The sequence below is a fragment of the Leptidea sinapis genome, chromosome Z (genome assembly GCF_905404315.1).
Source record: "Leptidea sinapis chromosome Z, ilLepSina1.1, whole genome shotgun sequence".
Lineage (NCBI taxonomy): Eukaryota > Metazoa > Arthropoda > Insecta > Lepidoptera > Pieridae > Leptidea > Leptidea sinapis.
In genome coordinates, this window is record NC_066312.1 from 21281968 (window position 1) to 21300841 (window position 18874).

General features: G+C 33.6%; 2 protein-coding genes across 4 annotated transcripts in view; both read left to right on the top strand.

Moving 5' to 3' along the window:
* LOC126978682 (ecotropic viral integration site 5 ortholog) overlaps positions 1–18689 on the top strand; it is a 92935-nt gene extending 74246 nt beyond the window's left edge. For 2 of the 3 annotated variants that reach the window (XM_050827681.1, XM_050827682.1), the window contains 5 exons: positions 2196–2387; positions 3261–3428; positions 3984–4079; positions 5368–5469; positions 13792–18689. In XM_050827681.1, coding sequence (XP_050683638.1) covers positions 2196–2387; positions 3261–3428; positions 3984–4079; positions 5368–5469; positions 13792–13941 — 708 coding nt within the window. In that variant the 3' untranslated portion in view covers positions 13942–18689. Of the gene's footprint in view, positions 1–2195; positions 2388–3260; positions 3429–3983; positions 4080–5367; positions 5470–8821; positions 8872–13791 lie in introns of all 3 variants that reach the window. The other variant, XM_050827683.1, reaches the window with a different exon arrangement.
* LOC126978695 (LITAF domain-containing protein-like) overlaps positions 1–18874 on the top strand; it is a 221539-nt gene that overhangs the window by 179190 nt on the left and 23475 nt on the right. The gene's annotated exons all lie outside the window — the stretch shown is intronic.

Here is an 18874-nt window from a genome sequence, read left to right on the forward strand (position 1 = left end):
ATAGTAATTTTTATTTTGCTCGTCAAAATGGTCAGTCACAGCCTCCTTCATTTCTTCGTCCGTCGAAAATCTGCGACCCCTCAATTTTTTCTTTAAATCTTTGAATAAGAAATAGGCACAGGGAGCCAGATCTGGACTATAAGGTGGATGGTTAATTTCTGTGAAGCCGTTTTTGCTCAGGGCTGACCTCGCCGTTAAGGCTGTGTGTACAGGAGCATTGTCTTGTAAAATCAGAACACCTTTGCTGAGTTTGCCTCTCCGCTTTTCTTTGATTTGTTCACGAAGCTGGTCAAACAAGTTTGCATAATATTCAGCATTCATTGTTGTATTTTTAGGAAAATAATCTATCATCAAAATCCCTTCGACATCCCAAAATACGGTGGCCATTAGTTTTCCAGCCGACGGCCGAACCTTGAACTTCCTTGGCGGCTTTTCTCCTTTAAATTTCCATTGCATTGACTCTTGTTTGCTTTCCGGATCCCACTGGCGAATCCTAGTTTCATCACAGGTCACAATACGAGAGATGACTTTGACCAGGTCTAGAAATGCCTGACAACATTCTACTCGCCTTTGTTTGTCAAAGGGGGTCAACATTCTAGGGACCCAACGCGCGTTCACCTTGGACATGCCCAAATGTTCGTGAATAATTTCATGAACTCGTTCCTTGCTAATGCCCACATCTCTGGCTATCTCCCACTGCTTGATTCGCCGATCTGCAAGAATCAGGTTCTTCACCTTTTCAACATTATCTGCGGTAACAGCAGAAATTGGCCTTCCACTACGTGGGTCGTCTTCCAGGCTCTCACGGCCATGTTTAAATTGCTTCGACCAAAACTTTATGACGAATTCAGAAGGACTTGAATCACCAAACACCTTTAACATGCGCTCTCTGATCTGCGTAGGCGTATTTCCTTCTTTACTTAGGAATTTAATCACTGCTCGATGCTCAAATTTCATCATTTTACAATTTTCTTTCGACATGGTGAAATCAAAGCCGCGCCAAAAAAACAAAAGCAAGCGAAAAAAAATAAGCGTCATAATTTTGAAAAAGGAATAAATATAGAATATGATTTTGCAGTGGCCAGTTCGATTTTCAAAACTTTCTTTAACAAAGTAGATTTTATATCAGCCACCCCTCGTACTTACTTTATTTGTATATAATCAGTAATTGATAATTAGGTTACTACTAGGACTGGCTGTTGTTAATGTTAGCAGTAAGCTAACTGTTTCAGAATCTTTTAAAGAATTATATTATGGGTGTAGATAAATTCTTGTATGCAACTGCTGATAATTAGGTATTAAAACACTCACGTGTTTATCCCACATTCGTGTTTTAATACATCTTATTACACAACCATTGCATAAATAACTATTATTTAACGTTATCTTATGATAAGTGATTTCCTTGCGACACCAGAATATAAACAATGATTTTTTAGGTTGTTAATGTTATTTCACTTTAGAGAAACTGCGAAACAAAGTTTATAAATTATTCCACAGTTTAGTTGTATGTAGGAATAGATAGTTCGAAAAAATCTCACAGTTTGTGTGTGGTATTAGGTATTATGATTTAGGTGAAAGAATCAAATCTAATAGCGAAAACTTCTCGTGATTGTAGCTGTAGAGAAGGAGTGGTTTCACACTGGTGAAATACAGTAGTACGGATTGAAACAAAATTCTATAATAGTTGTATAACATAGTTTTGCTTCTATTCTGTATATATTCAGTAGAGTGGCCACAGGATACAAACAATATTTAAAAGACTGTACAACAAAATATAATCGTATGGCTATTTGTGGCCACTTCTCTTGTCGTTTTTATGAGTAATTTTAACCTTTCTCTAATGTTGGACATATTTGATAAAAGGAACTTTCTTTCACGAACTACAAATCTGTGGTGAAATGAGCTTCCTTTTGCGGTGTTTCCGGGTTCATACGACATGGGTACCTTCAAAAAAAGCGCGTACACCTCGCTCGTTTGTCCTTCTTTACCATAAAAAAAGTGTTATTATGATGCATATGGATGTTTGTTTCCGAGTCATGGATGTTTATATGTATTTATGTATGTTTAAGTAAGTATATTGTATTAAATATATCGTTGTCTTGCAATCCATAACATAGGCTATATATGCCTAATTTGGGGCAAGATAGTTTGTGTAAAAAGTGTGTCAATATTATATTATTAATTATATACAGGAACACCGCCAGGAAACCGCACCAGCAGCTGTCCAATCTACTACTGTGGTGTCCGACCTGATGGCGACGCCGAAGAAACTGCTGCGTGCTTGGGAGGGCCGCGGCAATGACACGAAGCTGGAGGAGGAGCTCATGTCCTGTCGCATCCGAGAGGTGGAGGCACTCACTGAACTTAAAGAGCTCAGACTTAAGGTATTATTTTAAATTATATTGTTACGATCCTTCTACCGATTTTTAGTATGTGTAACGTATGGCCAGCGATTCATTCTTTATTTGTACAACCTGGGTTTCTTCGGAAGGCCAGAACTGATCATATCATCTATGGGTATGATCAGTATTATGCTGAAATGAATTCCAAATTTGCAATTTTATATAAATTAGTAATGATTGTAATAAATAAATTGCATTCCTCAGTCGTTCATAAAAGTTAGGATCTTCCCAGACTGTGATCCTACATTAAGGCTTGGATTTTCTTTTAAGCCGGGTCCGCTGCGCCGTGTTTTCGTATTTGTTAACACAATGACATGTTTTATAAACCCATTAGGGGCGTGGCTTAACATTTTATTAAATAAAACATCTTAACATGTATACCACCACAAATGGATAAAATCAACCGCGTTCGCCTGCGGGTTAGCGTTCACTGAATAAAGACGTATCATTCGTAGTTAGCGATAGTTCTATTTTGTTTTTTTGTAATGGAGTGGAATTAAGAAAATACTTTGTTGGTGGTGTGGTCTTTTATTTATATCCAGTGAGACTATAATATATTATAGCAACTGTTGAGAATCACTTTCTGAGAGCCAGAATCTGTTCCAGTTTCTTCTTTAGAGAAGTAAGTAAACTTTTGCTAAAACAGCAGGCCTAACTTCCTCATCTTAATTCAGTTTTGAAATTAATCAAAAACAAAAACAGATGTAGCGGACATCATGTTTTGTTAAGAAATTGGCGCAGCCCGGCTTTAGAGGCAGGGAAAAAATGAGCATTGTTAATAATTATTACTGATATAAAATCAGTAAGAATTAAGTTGTTACCATACGAATAATATAAAATTACTATTAATCCTAGGAAATGGAGCTTCATACTCAAGTGCAAGTGTCGACGAACCAGCTCCGCCGACAGGACGAAGAGTTGCGCGAACTTCGAGAGTCGCTGGATAATGCGCTGCAGCGAGAGAGAGCGCTGCAGAGCAGACAGCGGGAGTTCCAACACAAATACAACGATCTCGAGAGCAAGGTACATACACTATTATAACAATAAGAGACAATGACTGTGAATAACACATGAGTTGCTCCATTTTACGCCAAGTTAGTATACATATTCTACATTGAGTTAATTTAGTTTAAATAAGTTAACAAGGCTTGTGTCATAAATGTTTTTTTAACATTGCATTACAATCAAAAGTATGAAGCCTACATAAGGTTTACATTTTTACCGATCGCAACGTTAAACAAATATTATATTCTGTAGATATTTGACCTCATCTGTTTAATAAATAAACCTTTTATGAAAATAAACATAAATTTCATTGCGAACACGGTCACATGTGATATGTATCACACTTTATAATTAATTTTAAGATTCCCTTCCCTCGCCTGATCACACGCTCTCGTCACGCACTCACCAGCTTACTCGCCAAGTCAAGAGTGCGTAAAGAATTTTTACTTCCAAAGTTTGGTTTTATCGGCTGCATTTGCAATGTGTTTGTTTCCATAGGAATTCAACTGTGAAACATTCCTAACTCACAATTCATTTACTTTTGTTAACCAATCAAGTCAATTTGTTTTTCAGGCCAAGTACGAATCAATGCAAGCTAATATAAAGAATATGGAAGTCGCGCAACGAATTGCAGAACTTGAGAATGAAGTTTCCGAATATAAACTCAAGGTAACAACCACAATTATCTTATTCATTAATTTTGATATAGATATAATGTTATATAAGGTATAATAATAATAACCATATTTATTCAAGAGTATAGATTACATATTTAAATGTGTTAGTAACTTAAAATATACCTTAAACTAATGTTATTACTTAATTTATATAATCTTGATCCCATCCGGGTATATGCCTCCTCCATCTTTTACACAAATGTCTATTTTTTGCTTTCTCCAGTCAGTTTTTACCTGCCACTAAAAGAAGGTCATCACTCCACCTCATTTTGGGTGTACCTCGGTATCTGTTACCTGAGGGACCACTCCATCTTGTTGTTTTAAAAGTCCATCTTTGGTCGGAGACCCTAGCCACATGTCCTGCCCATTGCCATTTCATTTTTAATGCATCTTCAAGGACATGTGTAAGGTTTTTTTATAATACCTGGACGACCGAACCTTGCTCGGATTTTTAAAATTGTACAAAACTTGAACTTAAAAAAAACTAATAGTACATCTGAATTCGAACCGGGGTCTTCTGCTTTCCGGATCACCCAATGTCACATCTGAGCTATTATAGTCTCGTATATAGTGACGAAATTTACCTTTGTATTCTAATGTTATTGTAGCTTCTTCTCATTAAAACACGAATAAAACCACATTATTTAAAATTGAAACCTAGTTAGATAGATTTCTCGCCCCCGTAACTACCTGTATACTAAATTTCATTAAAATCGTTAGAGCCGTTTCCGCGATTCAGATTATATATATTATACAAGAATTGCTCGTTTATAAGATATAAACCCTGTTGATGGCATATTGTAAATTTCATAATTGGGGGCGATAAAATTAAGCCCACAAGCGTCCACTGACGTCTACATTTTATAAAGTAGCGGCAACTCTCTTGTAGACTTCGTTACAATCAATATATGCTGCTTATTTCTCGTTCAGCTTATTTTATTAACCCATTATATCTTAAGTATTCATTGCAATTCATAAAATTCTAAATAAGTAGTATGTATCTCGCATACCTATATGAATCGTGTAAATTTATTTTTCAGTAACTTGTTTGCAAAGAATTGTTTTTTCAACTTACATAAAATTAGGTTAGGTTAGTTTAATTTGGTACGGTTAGTACTACGTAATGACAGTTTTAAGTTTATGTTATCATAGTATTTAAATATAGTTATAAGATTTGTTTTGTTTTAACAAATTATATTATTAGGTTTAATTATATGTTTAAACATTCCTTAAAATCTTATCAAATTGTAATTGTTTTTTTGTAATAAATATTATTTCAGAATGAAGTTATGGCTACTGAGGGAGAGTTGCGTAATAACATGGACAGTGACACGGAGCGAGTCCGCGAAATGCAGGAGCAAATGACTGAGCTGAAGGCAGAGGTATATATGTAGTATATTGTATGTTAACAATGGTTTATATACTTGATGGCTCATATTGCGAACTCAAACAACCTAAGTTGATACGGCGCGCGATCTCTCCACATGGAGAATTAAATAATACACGTACTAGCCTTTTTTTTCTTTTCTAGTTTCGCGGTACCCGCAGTCGGCCCTTACAAAATGATGTCATAGGCACAACGTCGACTGTAATTTTGCTATTCACGTTTACAAATAGTAACGTTATTATCCTTAGCATTGACAACGATAGTATTGAAATGAGGCGGAATGAATTTTATTTATTAAGTTGAATACAGTATACATTATAGATCTTAAATTTATTCTAGTGTCTTCTATTCGGCTAATGTAAACTGGCATGTAGAAAAAGTTTACTTAATTAATTAATCCTTAACACTTGAAAAATTGTCAATTAACCATTTAAACAGTTTAACGGTGTTAAGAGAACAGCTAGTGGGTCAATATGTTCACTTCACTTGTTATTTAACCAGGCGGGTGCATATCATATAGGCAATTAGGCAGTGCCTACCTCGTTATGAACCTAGCACTAGTGTTAAAGTTAATTTAGTGTCTACGGTAGGCAGTCTACAAATTGCATATATGAAGCAAGCAGGGATTCACTGAACTTATGTCGCATATACGACTCGTTACATCTACTGTGCCTATCTTGCCGGAAAACCAATGCATGCCCCTGTATTTAACTGTTACACGGGGGTTGGTAAAACATTTCGCCCCCTTAAAGACAATTCTCGCAAAGATCTGGTATTATGTGTGCAAACGCATCGACAGAATATATGTGTATATATCACTTGCCTGTCAATTTAGTTTATAAGTCGCAATGTGATCCAACAAGTAACTATATAACTAACATGCCCTAGTTGTAAACACTAATGTGCAAGATTGTTATGGAATGTTTAGTGCTTTAATAATATCAATCTAGATCATAGATCAATGCCTCTATGTTCCCCATCCTGTCTATCATGGCTGCATTTATATTGTTTATATGAATGCTTCATTAAACCTTACTAAATAAAGTTGCTCTAGTATTGATTTTTTTTTAATTTCGATATTTTAATAAAACGTGGGTTGCGCAATAGGAAGAACAGTTGATCCTCACCACGGAGCCCCCGATTGGATGCTCGTCCGTCACTTTCGTATATTCGCTATATATAGTCAGCAAGGCTCCTGTTATTCCTCTGGTGTTACAAGAGAGTTACGGGTTGCGGTGATCACTAACCATCCGTATAATATACTCGTTAGTCCTCCTATCTTTTTACTGTAATTATTATAATAATAACTTATCATTATTGAAGTGAAACTTTTATTCCATGATTTTTCGCCCATCTATCGCATGTCGCATTACAATGTCGATTGTAGTAGGGTTAAAGTTGTCGTCATTAATTTCAATTACTGCTTTCAAATCATTTTGGCCTTGGCGCCTTAGACCGCGCCAGATTTAAGCTCTGGTTTTTTCGAGAGGGAGTGTAAGTTCGAACCCCACACCCCTCACAAAGGTTTTTATCACATTATATTTTTATTTTATAAATATCTAAAGCATAATATGTAATTTTTTTTATATGCTGATATAATGTATTATTTTGTGATAAAAAGTTTCACTTGCGTCGTGGTTTTATAAAACCACACAATTGATTTATTATTTTTCCCGACGTTTCGAGTACTTTGCAGTACACATTGTCAAGAGGACTAACACATATAAATAAATAATCCTAGTTTTGCGAAAAAAAACAATCTAGTATCATTTATACGCGTTCCCATCAACATTTGAATTTTATTTAAACATCCCATAAAATATGGTATAGAATAAAATGTAAGACCTACTATTATTTAAACCAATTTGCAGTTACATAACTTTTATTTGAATTGTTATTAGGAGTAGGGGTAGACTTAAACATTAATAATGTTGTATGCTTCAATACTATGATGAATGCTTTTTACCCTGGACAAGAGTTTATATAACATCTAGACATTGGTTGTATTGCACTGTTTTTATTTAAAAATATTGTAGTTAAACTATATATTTATATACGTCTTTTCTTATTCTTTATAACATTCCATGACAATTCCAATGAAGCCCAAATTGCCGTAGCCGTAATCATTAAATTTAAACAGATTTATTGGTAATTCTTAATCGTTTCATAGTAATTTGATAATTCTCTACAACTGAATTGATTATATTCATAGAAGAGTTGGGATATATTTTGGAATATATGTTAAACCTTAAATATTAAAAACTTTCGTGAGAAATTAGCTTATTTATTAATGCGACTTTACTGACGATTTATCGGTGTCGATACTACGAGCATACGTTCGCAGTAAGAGATGGGACGTTATCGCGAACCCACTACACTCACCCTGATTGAAGTACCTCCGAATGGTCCGAAACTAGTCGGTCTACCGAAAATCGTGGGTAAAGCCGTATTAATAAATAAGTTATTAAAGCCCTAATATTCATTGTTGCGTTGATATTTCTCTTTTAAAGCGCGTCTTGTTAAATTACTTACAGGAAACGATTTCATGTCAAAAAAAAATTCTCAGTACATTCTTTTTAAGAATAAAAAAGATTTTGCTATTAAATTGTTTCTTAAAAAGATTCATGTATGATTTATAATATAAGGCTCACTGAATCAGGCCATTAGGGCTTCAAATCAAAGTCCATTCCGCTTTTGGTCATTAACAAACTTGTGTCGCTTATATACCTGGAAATATATGTAAAACTGTCTGTAAATATTCAACTTTTCATTGTTTTATACACAAAATTGTGAAATCGACTGTGAACGACAACTCTCAACATTATAATTTCTCTTGCTTATCGACCAAAATATCAGCAACTCTTGGTGAAACTTTAAATAATAATTTTCTAAAACCTTACGCAATGTTTTCAACGTAAAAGTCGTTCATATAGTTTATTAGTGATTATAGAAAACCATAATGAATAAAAGTGTTAATAAGTGTTAACTGTTACGTTCGATATCATATGTAAAGTGCATAACAAGATTTATAAATGATACTTTATCGGACTGTTAACTTTGAACTGTCACCCTTCAGGATCAGAAGCATTATTTCCGGAATTTCAAGCACCGCATTCCCCAAAAATTCGATAAATTATATTTTTCATGACAGGTTTTGGTGATTTGTTGCTTATTTTGTTTAAAGGGAAATATGTCGTCATTTTCAATGTATGTTTCGTTTGCCCATCTTTCGATGTGTTTAAAATTGCCTAAAATTTTACCACTTCTTGGGTTGATCAGCTGGGAGTTATCGTTCATAACACACCGACGTACAATTGGCTTATCTGACGCAATAACATTCACCGCAGTTTTACACACCGCTCAGCTCACCGGTCTCCAATCTGCAGATATAGCTGGAGTAAGTTTCAGCCGCGTAACTGCTTGATGTGTTGTGTAGCACTTGCATGCCTTTAAATTTTCAGAAGTATATTTTCGGTGGTGAAGTAGAGAGAATAAATTTTAATTTTAATTTGCTGCCGGTGGAAAACCTCAACCAATACTGTTATAGGTACCCCGTTACATACCTAAGTAAAGCGCTGTTGTTCGCGTGAATTTAAACACAACAGAAACAGACATAGTGCGACAGAAATGGGATAAATTAGGCCAATGACCGGTATAAATACCACTGGACAGGCTGTTTCATATGTTTGACAGCAAATTTATTTGTGCCTATTTCAAGCGCCACTCGCGTCCAGAGAACTAATTTTGACGTATAATACAAATGGCTGCGAAAGAACGTACATTACACTGAAGTATTTTTTACATTTTGAATTAATTTCGTTTGTTTTCTGTGTTATTTATATTTCAAGAAGCAACGTAATAAAGTGCACAATTTTTTTATTTTAGATAGTTTCCCAGCATTTATCGATGTTTGCTGAGGTTGTCATTACTAGTTTTAGTACCGCAGACTCTCGCTACATGGCCAACATCGGCAAAAATATCAAACAGACACAAAAGCACTTTGACAGCCGCCAGTCCGGTCAATGTCCGCAATTCTCTCTGCTTCGCGACGATGTATAGGTGCTATGTTGGAATGACCTGCAAGACCTGTTAATTCTACAAAAACATAGTACAATTATTACTCCAAAATACTAATATTACTTATGTGTGCAGCTAATTATTATAATTTTAACAAAACAAAATATGTCAATACCAATTATAAAAAAAAATGCTTTTAACATTAAATTAAATTATGTAGTAATTAATAATCGATTATCGATTAAGGACTCTTAAATGGCTATAATGACTCAAAATGGACCTGTAAAGTTTGGTAGTAAGGTAGTAATTAATTCAACTGAATTCCTTTTTGTTTTTTGTTTTGCAGTTCTTAACTATTTAAATCATTACTTATTTTTGAAACACGCTATTTAATTTTCAGTATACTGACTATATATTTTTTTTTCACAACTTCAATTTTGAGAACATTCCAGATTTGTGAATGTTGTGTTACGTAAGTATGATAACACTAAAACACAACAATAAAAAAACACAAAATTTACTAAAAAATACCGGATACATGACCTTTCGAAGTTGCTGAGGTCAAACGTTTAAAAAATGGAAGAAAACATTTGAGTTTGACCTAATCATCGACCTTATTACTGGAGACTCCTAATTCCTATATATATATTTCCAATGCAAACAATACGTCCAGCCAACTGAGGTGAGCGGGCACAGGGTGCTGAATGCTCATTGGTCAGGTAACGACCACAACGTATCGTAAACAATCGCTATTGACTACTGTAGATTAAGTTTATAATTTTTTTTTAAAGTGGTATTTGAAAACGTTCGTTATCTGGAATGGGATATAAGGTCAATGGATCTTATTATTATTATTATTATTGAATGATATGTTTATTTTGATGCGTGTTGATTGAGGCAATACATAAGCCTGTCGAATATATACAGTGTTTAATTGATACATAATATGTTTTTTACATTATATCGCTTGCTACTGATTTCGATGTGTGATATAATATTTTAGATCTTTTGTTGATTTAGACCAACATTGATGTGTGTGTGTTGGCCCATTCCTATTTATAATGAAGCTAGTTTGGTTCTGTTGTGTTTACATTAATTACACTTTCTTAAGTTTGTGTATTTCCGAATGCTTGTAAAGCACCCTTGACAGAACATCTTTAGTATAGAGTTTCAACCCCGGTTAGTCCAACTAAAGGTCTGCTGAACTTGGCCCATGCTTAGTGGTTAGCCCTCTATTTGAAGCTCGCATAGAGCTTTGATCATAAAATCTATCAATGTGCTTCTTGAAATGATGCTCGGTACTAAAAGTGTTCTTGTCATTAGATAAAGGTTTGCTGTAAGCTTCTTTTGAGTAACGCTTAAGAGTTTGTTTTGATTTTACAATCTTATTTATTTTTTAACAATCGGTTAATAATGACCAGTACGTATCTTATTAGCTCCAAGATATGAGTCGTCTTTTAAACTAAGTTTTAGGTGCTATTTTCATTTGCCGATATGTAGTATATACTTCCTTTACTTGTTTGATACTTATATTGTGTAATGCTAGTACATATACTCAGTTCTCTGTATCACCCCCATCCATTATAATATCACGAATTTTTATATTATTGTTTTTTTTTTTAATGTAACAGTATCTGTGGCCAGACTTATGCTGAGATCTATAGATCGTATTTAGACTTTGCTAACACTTATCTAGAGAGTTAAGTTATAGTCCTTATTTATAAACATGGTTTTGAGTACAATCTAAGCTGATGCTTAAGTCCTCCAGAACTACGACTCAGGTAAAACTCAGACTATAAGCCGAACAAAAAGGAGAGCATTTATTTATTGCATCATCACAATTCCTGTTGTGCGACGTTTTAAAATTCCCGTTTAATACTCTGTCTGCTGTCGCCTACAGCTGTCACTCGTGTGTCAGCCTACGCATTTAAAAATGCGTTCCGTTTCTCTTAGCAAATAAGTTAACAAGTCTGCTTTTCGCATAGTTCATTCGTCGATTTCCACTTATTTCAATAAAAGTAATAATCAAACAAGTTTTAGATATTGTTATAATTTAGTATACTTTCTATTGGAAACGTTTGCTTACTAATAATCGACAATGTACTACGTATAACAATGAACGCATATAAAACATGGAAGCAGTCTTGTCATATTATGTACCGTTGATTATTAGCGTCAAATATTCATACAATTAAGTTGCATTACAGAAAACTATCACTGCATTAAATAAAGAGTGTTATTGGTGTTGAATCTAGGTCGATATTAGGATGTGCTTTGTTACTTACTTTGTCATGCGCCCAAGGTGATTTACGTGATTGGCTCTCGGCTTGATATGATTATGGTAACTAAGGAGTAACTGGTTCGCGCACTTGACATATTGTCAATGTTTGTCAGTTATGTGGACGATGTATGCGTTATGTATGAGGGGATCAGTCACAATAAAAGTAATGGATTTTTGAACTATACATATTAGCTAGATTAGTGTTTACTTGCAAAAAAGGCGTACACTTTTCTAGAAGGCCGGCAACGTACCAATGATTCCTCTAGTGCTACAGGATAATATGGCCGGCAATTGTTTCATTTAATAATTTTTGAGTATTAATTTTTTTATTTTTAAATAATAAATTAATTGTCACCAGAATATTTATTTTAAAAATAAGTGGTCTTTTTTTTTTTTAATAAATATTCTGGTCAATTCATACAAAGAAAATTGATATGGCTAGAAAGAAAAATGTAGAGATACTTAAAGAAAGCTACAACACTGAATATAATTTTGTGTTTGAAATATATATGACGCACTTTATGATAAGCATTTAATTTTTATTACGTGAAAAATCATAAAATAGTTTTTGGCGAGATGAGTATATCAGGCAGTCTCTTCTTGCAATGTAGTGCTAATAAACTCTTGAAAAACGAATGCTGTGTGTTTTTAAGGAATTAAGTTGAACTAAATCGTATTGCCATGAGTCAAATAAATTATCCTGGTACTAATTGGTACAGCGCATTTAGAAAGCATCGTGAATTTCTTATTGATAAATATAAATCTTCATTTTAAATTGAATTGATCACATTTGATATGTCTTGTAAGGTATCATTAGTAATCATTTCAATGTCTCTAATTGAACAGCTTTTGGTAATTGGTAATAATCTTTACGATCCCTGTCTTATAGGAATCTAAATTAAAAATAACGTTAACTAAGTAAGGCTACACTAGCACGTACACTTTTTTTTTATATAGGAAGAGTGGAAAGAGTCGAAAAATATCACCGAAAATCAAAAAAATACAGCAGAATACCATCCCGCAAAAAGGCAAAATTAAAACTAAATCTGTTAGTATATAAATATTTGTTTTGGTTGTTTGGTAATATCTGTTACTACCTACAGTAAGCATAATGCCATCCCTCAAAAAAAATACTAAATTATTGGTCTACATGTGAAATGTAATTCAAAATCCCTTGGGGCGACGATCCGCATAATTTCTGTACCACTTTATAACACATGAATGTATTTTAAATCCTTGTTTTATCTCTTTTAACATCCCGCCCGACCAGGATCCGATCGTTCTCACTCGCCTAACCGAACTAATCCGCGTGTCGTGTGAGCCCTGCCCAACGGTTTAGTTTTAGTTGCGTATTTTAAAGCGTCAGAAATGATTCCATGTTTTATATGCGTTCACTGTGTAAGGAATCGCGCGCTTGACCCTTCTATGGGACTGTCTTCGCTTAAGCTCAACATAATCTCAGCTGTATAATATATCTTTATATAAATAATTCTTTGGTACGTGTGTTGACAGTGAACTCCTCGTAAACGGCTGGACCCGTTTTGAATGAATTTTTGTGTGTGTGAGTTCAAGTGGATTCGAGGATGGTTTAGATTCACAATTGAACTAACTCCTAAACGGCTGAAGCGATTTAGATGATTTCTTTGTGTGTTCCATTAAATTTGAGAATGGTTTAGATTCTCAATTCAGTCCATATATAAATCTTCTGCCGGTGTGTAAGTTAGTGAAGTACCTCTAACGGCTGGACCGATTTTTGAAATTTAAGACGTCTGTACAGAACAGCGTCTGTCGGGTACGGCTAGTATAATTATAAATTATACCAAATCAAAGATTGCACTAAGCTTGAATTAGTTATAGTTGTACTTGAATAGCTGAGTTTTACGTAAGTTAAGTCTGATGAAAGTCTGAGTTAGCTCATTAGATCTCTGCCGTAGTAAAGTGGTAATAGATGCTCAAACCGTCCGTTAATGTTCCGATATCATATCGAAGTCATATTACAAATGTATTTGTGTGTTTTAGATAATGAGACTTGAGGCGTGGAAGGCTCGTGCAATGGGTCTCACCCTAAGCCGTAGTATTTCAGTAGAAGACGATCTGGAAGAAGACGACAAACTCCGGCTTACTCTGCGAAGAGAGTCCTCTACTTCCCTCGACCTCAACAAAACATAGCGTCGTTTTGGTAGCATAAGTAGCTTAAGTTTTCTGCTCTTAATCTATCTTAACTTAATAAAACGGGCGTAGTTCGTTTAAAAAGGTTAGAGCTAGTAAATAAGATCACAATACTTACTATGCATTCAAAATGTGAATTGATATGAGCTAAACTGTGCCAAATGCTTATTCGCCCTAATGAATTACATTATTTAGTTGTTTATTCATTTTTGTGAACTATTCGCATTTTGTTCGCGTAGCGCAATAATATTCTACTCTTATAAATTAAAATAAGTTATATGAAAAAACGACTTCAATGCTTATCTCGTGTTTTTAGCTCTCTTACCATTTCTACTGATCAAGATATATTTGATTTGAGATTGAGTTTGCAAGTATTTTAGATAGTAGCTAAATGAATTTTGTGAGACAGTCGCAGCTTAGAGGAACATAGAGTACCTTTCGTTGTATCTGTCGGTGACATGACGTCGTATATATCTTTTTAATGAACTACATTTTCGTTTGGTACTACCATACAAAAAGATGCTTCCTGTAAATGTATAACATTGTGGGTTGTCTGAAAATATTAGCTGTATGATAAATGACAATGAACCTGAAATTATAAAACCTCTAGCGAGATCAGTCCCAAAATCGGACAATTCCACTTAATTATTTAAATGTATTAATTAAATCATGACATTATGAGGCAGCTAAGTAAGTAATCGAAATTAAATGATTATATTAAGTTATACACAATATTGACATGTAGAAGCAACACATTTTTGGCCCCTAAGCGTTGTTTTAAAATGTGCAGCCGGAATATTAAAGTCTGCAATAAACATTCGTAATGTATCGTTTTGACAAAGATAGCTGTAATTTATTCTCGAGATATATTGTAATAGTTAATTTCGCATGTAGGGTCGTGGTCCTTATTTGAGGCGCCTTATGTTATATATATTTCAATAATTTTTATTGTTACTATTTATCTGAATTTATTTAAATCGTTAAAAATGTTTATTATAGTTTATTTTAATTTAAAGAAGGTTATGTAATAATGAATATCAAATGATTTTTCCCATAAATACTAGATTTAAACATGAAGTTCTGCCACGCAATTTTCATTTTTCCGTTTAAAAATGTCGACTTAGTTTTAAAATACCACGACTATTGTGACTACTTAAATACTAGTTTTATTAGGTATTAGCACCGGTGACACTCATGAAATATTGACTTTAAAAAGTTATTTACTTACTTTATAATGATTATTTTGCCCGTCATACTGGTGTCAATATGTTTACTTAGCAATATAATGAGGGTAGTCTAATAAGGTAAGTCTATTTGTTAAGTCTTCGAATTAAGATTATTAATACATAAATTCAATGTATTATGTCTGTTTTGCAATATTCGATGTGTTACTTTCTCAAATATGTCCAATATCTTTAATGAATTCGTTTTTCTTAACCTCAACTATAACTTTCCCAGCATGTTTGTTTAGTTTTTATGAATTTTTTAATTTTATATCAGAAGTGTGTGGTCGAATTTAATATAAATTAATATAATTCTATTGATGTCCATTCCACTTTTTTATGCTTAAACATCTATAATTTTTATACATGCTTAGTTTGTTATAATATACCTTGAGATTTGACATATTTATTATGAAATGGATTTTTTTTTTACTTTAATTTATATGTAATTACTTTTACCCAATTCTAATTGTACTTCAATATGGTTAAGATACAAACATTCCACTTAATGTTCGATTAATTTTATGCTTAATAAGTTAGCAATAACTGACTATACATATCTTGTGTGCGGTATTATGATATATCTGTTTGTTTTCCTCTGCGTTACCGGAGCGTTATAAGTGTCTTCACACGCGATGTGATTCCGTGCCGCATCGCGTTTTATGCTTAACGGCTATTAGTATTAACGGGCTATTGTCAAAGTATTTAATTTTTTTTATTATGTTCACTGTAATTCTATAACCTATATATACAGCGAGGCATTATAATGGCGATATTAAATGAATACACGGATAGAGCTATCTAACCTTAATCGTAATAAAATAATTCTAAAATTTAAAGTAAATAATTGAAATTTTCAAACTAATTTTATATTTCTGAAACATAATTTTCATCACCCTTACTTCCTAACTACTACTACTACTTACCTAGTCGCATAAGACGGCACGAAGTAGTAAGTTTTAAGATGCGCGAGTCAAGGAATAACTGAATGGTTACTTTATAAAAAATAACTTTATTCAATAAACCCGATTTACAATGTTTACGGAGCTAAGACCAAACACAGAAAACTTAATTTTACGGAAACTTACATTATATAGCTTATTCTAACAAAGAGAGTCATATTTCTGTGGGAAAGTAATTTGGTACATCAGCAATATTGTTTCCAGAAGGTTCTACACGTGTAAAGTAAATGTACCTACGACTTGTTGCTATGCTCTACTTTGGCTGACAAAGCATAAATCTATAGGGTTAGCACCCTTAACTCCTCCCCCCTTAAGAGAGAAATCAGCTGGAGACGAATCTTTTGGTTCCAGATGATTTCGACGTATCTGTAGGATTTTCTTAAACAACTTGAATTTAACAATTACAAAGGCTATTAAAAACACAAACATTATGACTATGATACTTATTGTCCATACACTTATATCCTGGGTCACTGAAATTTTATTTTTATCACCACTTTCACTATTGTATATTGCACTATTGAGAATATCTTTGATATTGTTAAGGTCTACACCGCGAAGGTCGACCTGGCTGTCTTCTATTCTGATTTCTTGTTGCAGCTCTGGCATCGTTACAGGATTTAGCAGCAATTTCACCTCGGGTGTCCTTGTTTCAGCTACTTTACTGATAAACTTGTCGCCGATTTGTGTTTCACAGCTTCCATTGGGAATTACCAAAAATGTTCCTTTTAGGTTGTATTTCCTGGCTTCCTCTTTGCAGGTCTCAGTAAGACTTACGTTTTTCTTTGTGAAAAGTAACCATATTCTATTTGCTACTAGGTGACTTCTAATGTCCTCTATTTGTACAACATTCTCATGACATGAAGAATAGTTTTTAAGAAGCATTATTTGTTCTATGCACGTAGTGTCAGCGTATTGCACGATGTTATCTTCCTTACAAAGTACTCGATCATTCTCTATTTGCTGGCATGGAGTTGACACGGGTCTGTATTTCAATCCATTCACTATGAGGTAAGGATACTCGGGAATTATAACAGATGTTTTTAAAGAAATAGGATTATATATAGGTATCGGGATAATTTTGTAATAATTATATGTGATCGTGTCTAACAGGGGAACTTCCAACACAAAAACTAACTTATTATTATCAGAATACGATTTAAGAACTATAGTACTTTCTAATTTCATTAGGTTGTCTTTACCTACAGTATACACTAATCTATGATATTTTTCTATTTCTAATAATATATTAAATAATTCTGTAGAATTGATTATAGATTGGTGAAGTATATGTATTTTACTAAAGGCTATTGCTGTTTCTATCTCTTGTATTACATTATAGATAGTTCGAAAGTTATTTGAGATTTAATAAAGAGTATTCATTTGACTGACTATATTATGTATTGTTGACTGATTATACTGCAATGTTCGTAGCTGCGAAGTTTTAATATTCAGTCGAAGTAAGTTATGTTTTAAATCATCTGAAACATTAACAAGCTTATCGAAAGCCTTTTGCATAAGTGACAGTTTTCTTTCTACCGAATGTTCTCTGTCCTTGAGATGAGTAATCTCGGAATTATATCTAATAGCATCATCATTGTCTAAATTGCCTGAAATTAATTTAATAATAGAACCTAACGGGTTTATTTAAGCTTCTTTTTAGCCTTTTACTGGGCATAATTTGTTTAAATCTATCTTTTGTAAGTTGCATAAAAGATTCAATCTGTGAAGCTAATCCTACAAGTTCATTATGATACTCATTTTGAGAGTAAATCATATCTTTTAATCTAAAATACTGGTTTATATTAGTTTCTAAGTATTTAACTAAAGTTTCTAAATCTAACGTCTTAAAAATAGTCCACTGGCTATTCTGAATCACTGCTGTACTTATCCGTAACGGCGCTATTCCCGGATTCTGATTCATATCTTGCAGGTTTACGCTGCTTGCTGATTCCACTAGGACCAGGAGCGTCAAGACTGCTTGCCACCACCTGTGGAGGGCGTTTTACGTTTTTTATTGCTACTTTTGTATTCCTTTTCCCTAATTTTACCGGTACAATATTCCTATAAATTTTACCTATAACTTTGGCTTTTTCGTACCGTGGCATTTCCTTGCCTTTTCGATTCCTAGTTGTTTTCATGAAAACTTCGTTTCCTTCCTGTATCTCTGGAGGCTTTTCACCGCCTTTTTTCTCTACCACTTTACTTTTATTCTCTATAATCTTTTCGCTTACATATTCATATAATACCTTGAATCTTTTCCTATGATCCTGAACTAATTTCTGTAATAAATTATTATCTCTATCTATATCAAACGCATTTCCTGATTCTGTATGTCCAAATACTATTTCAAAAGGTGTGAAATTCGTTACGCTATGAATAGTGTTGTTATATGCCATAATAGCATATGTCATTACTGATGCTGCATCTTGGTCGCTTTTTTCATATTTTGCTAACCTATAAATTTCAAGAATTGTCGAATGAAAACGTTCAACAATACCCATTGAATTGGGGTTGTTTGGTGTCTCTACATGCATTTCAATTTTGTACAAGGTCAGTAATTCTTTAATTAGATTATTATTGAATTCAGTGCCGGGGTTGCTATTTATCTTTTTTGGAACTCCATAGATACTAAAGTACTTAATTAATGCTTTAACAATTTCCGGCGTACTTCTATTGGGTACATTAAATGCTTGCGCTATCTTACTAAATACGTCCACTATAGTTAAATAATAATTATTTTCTATA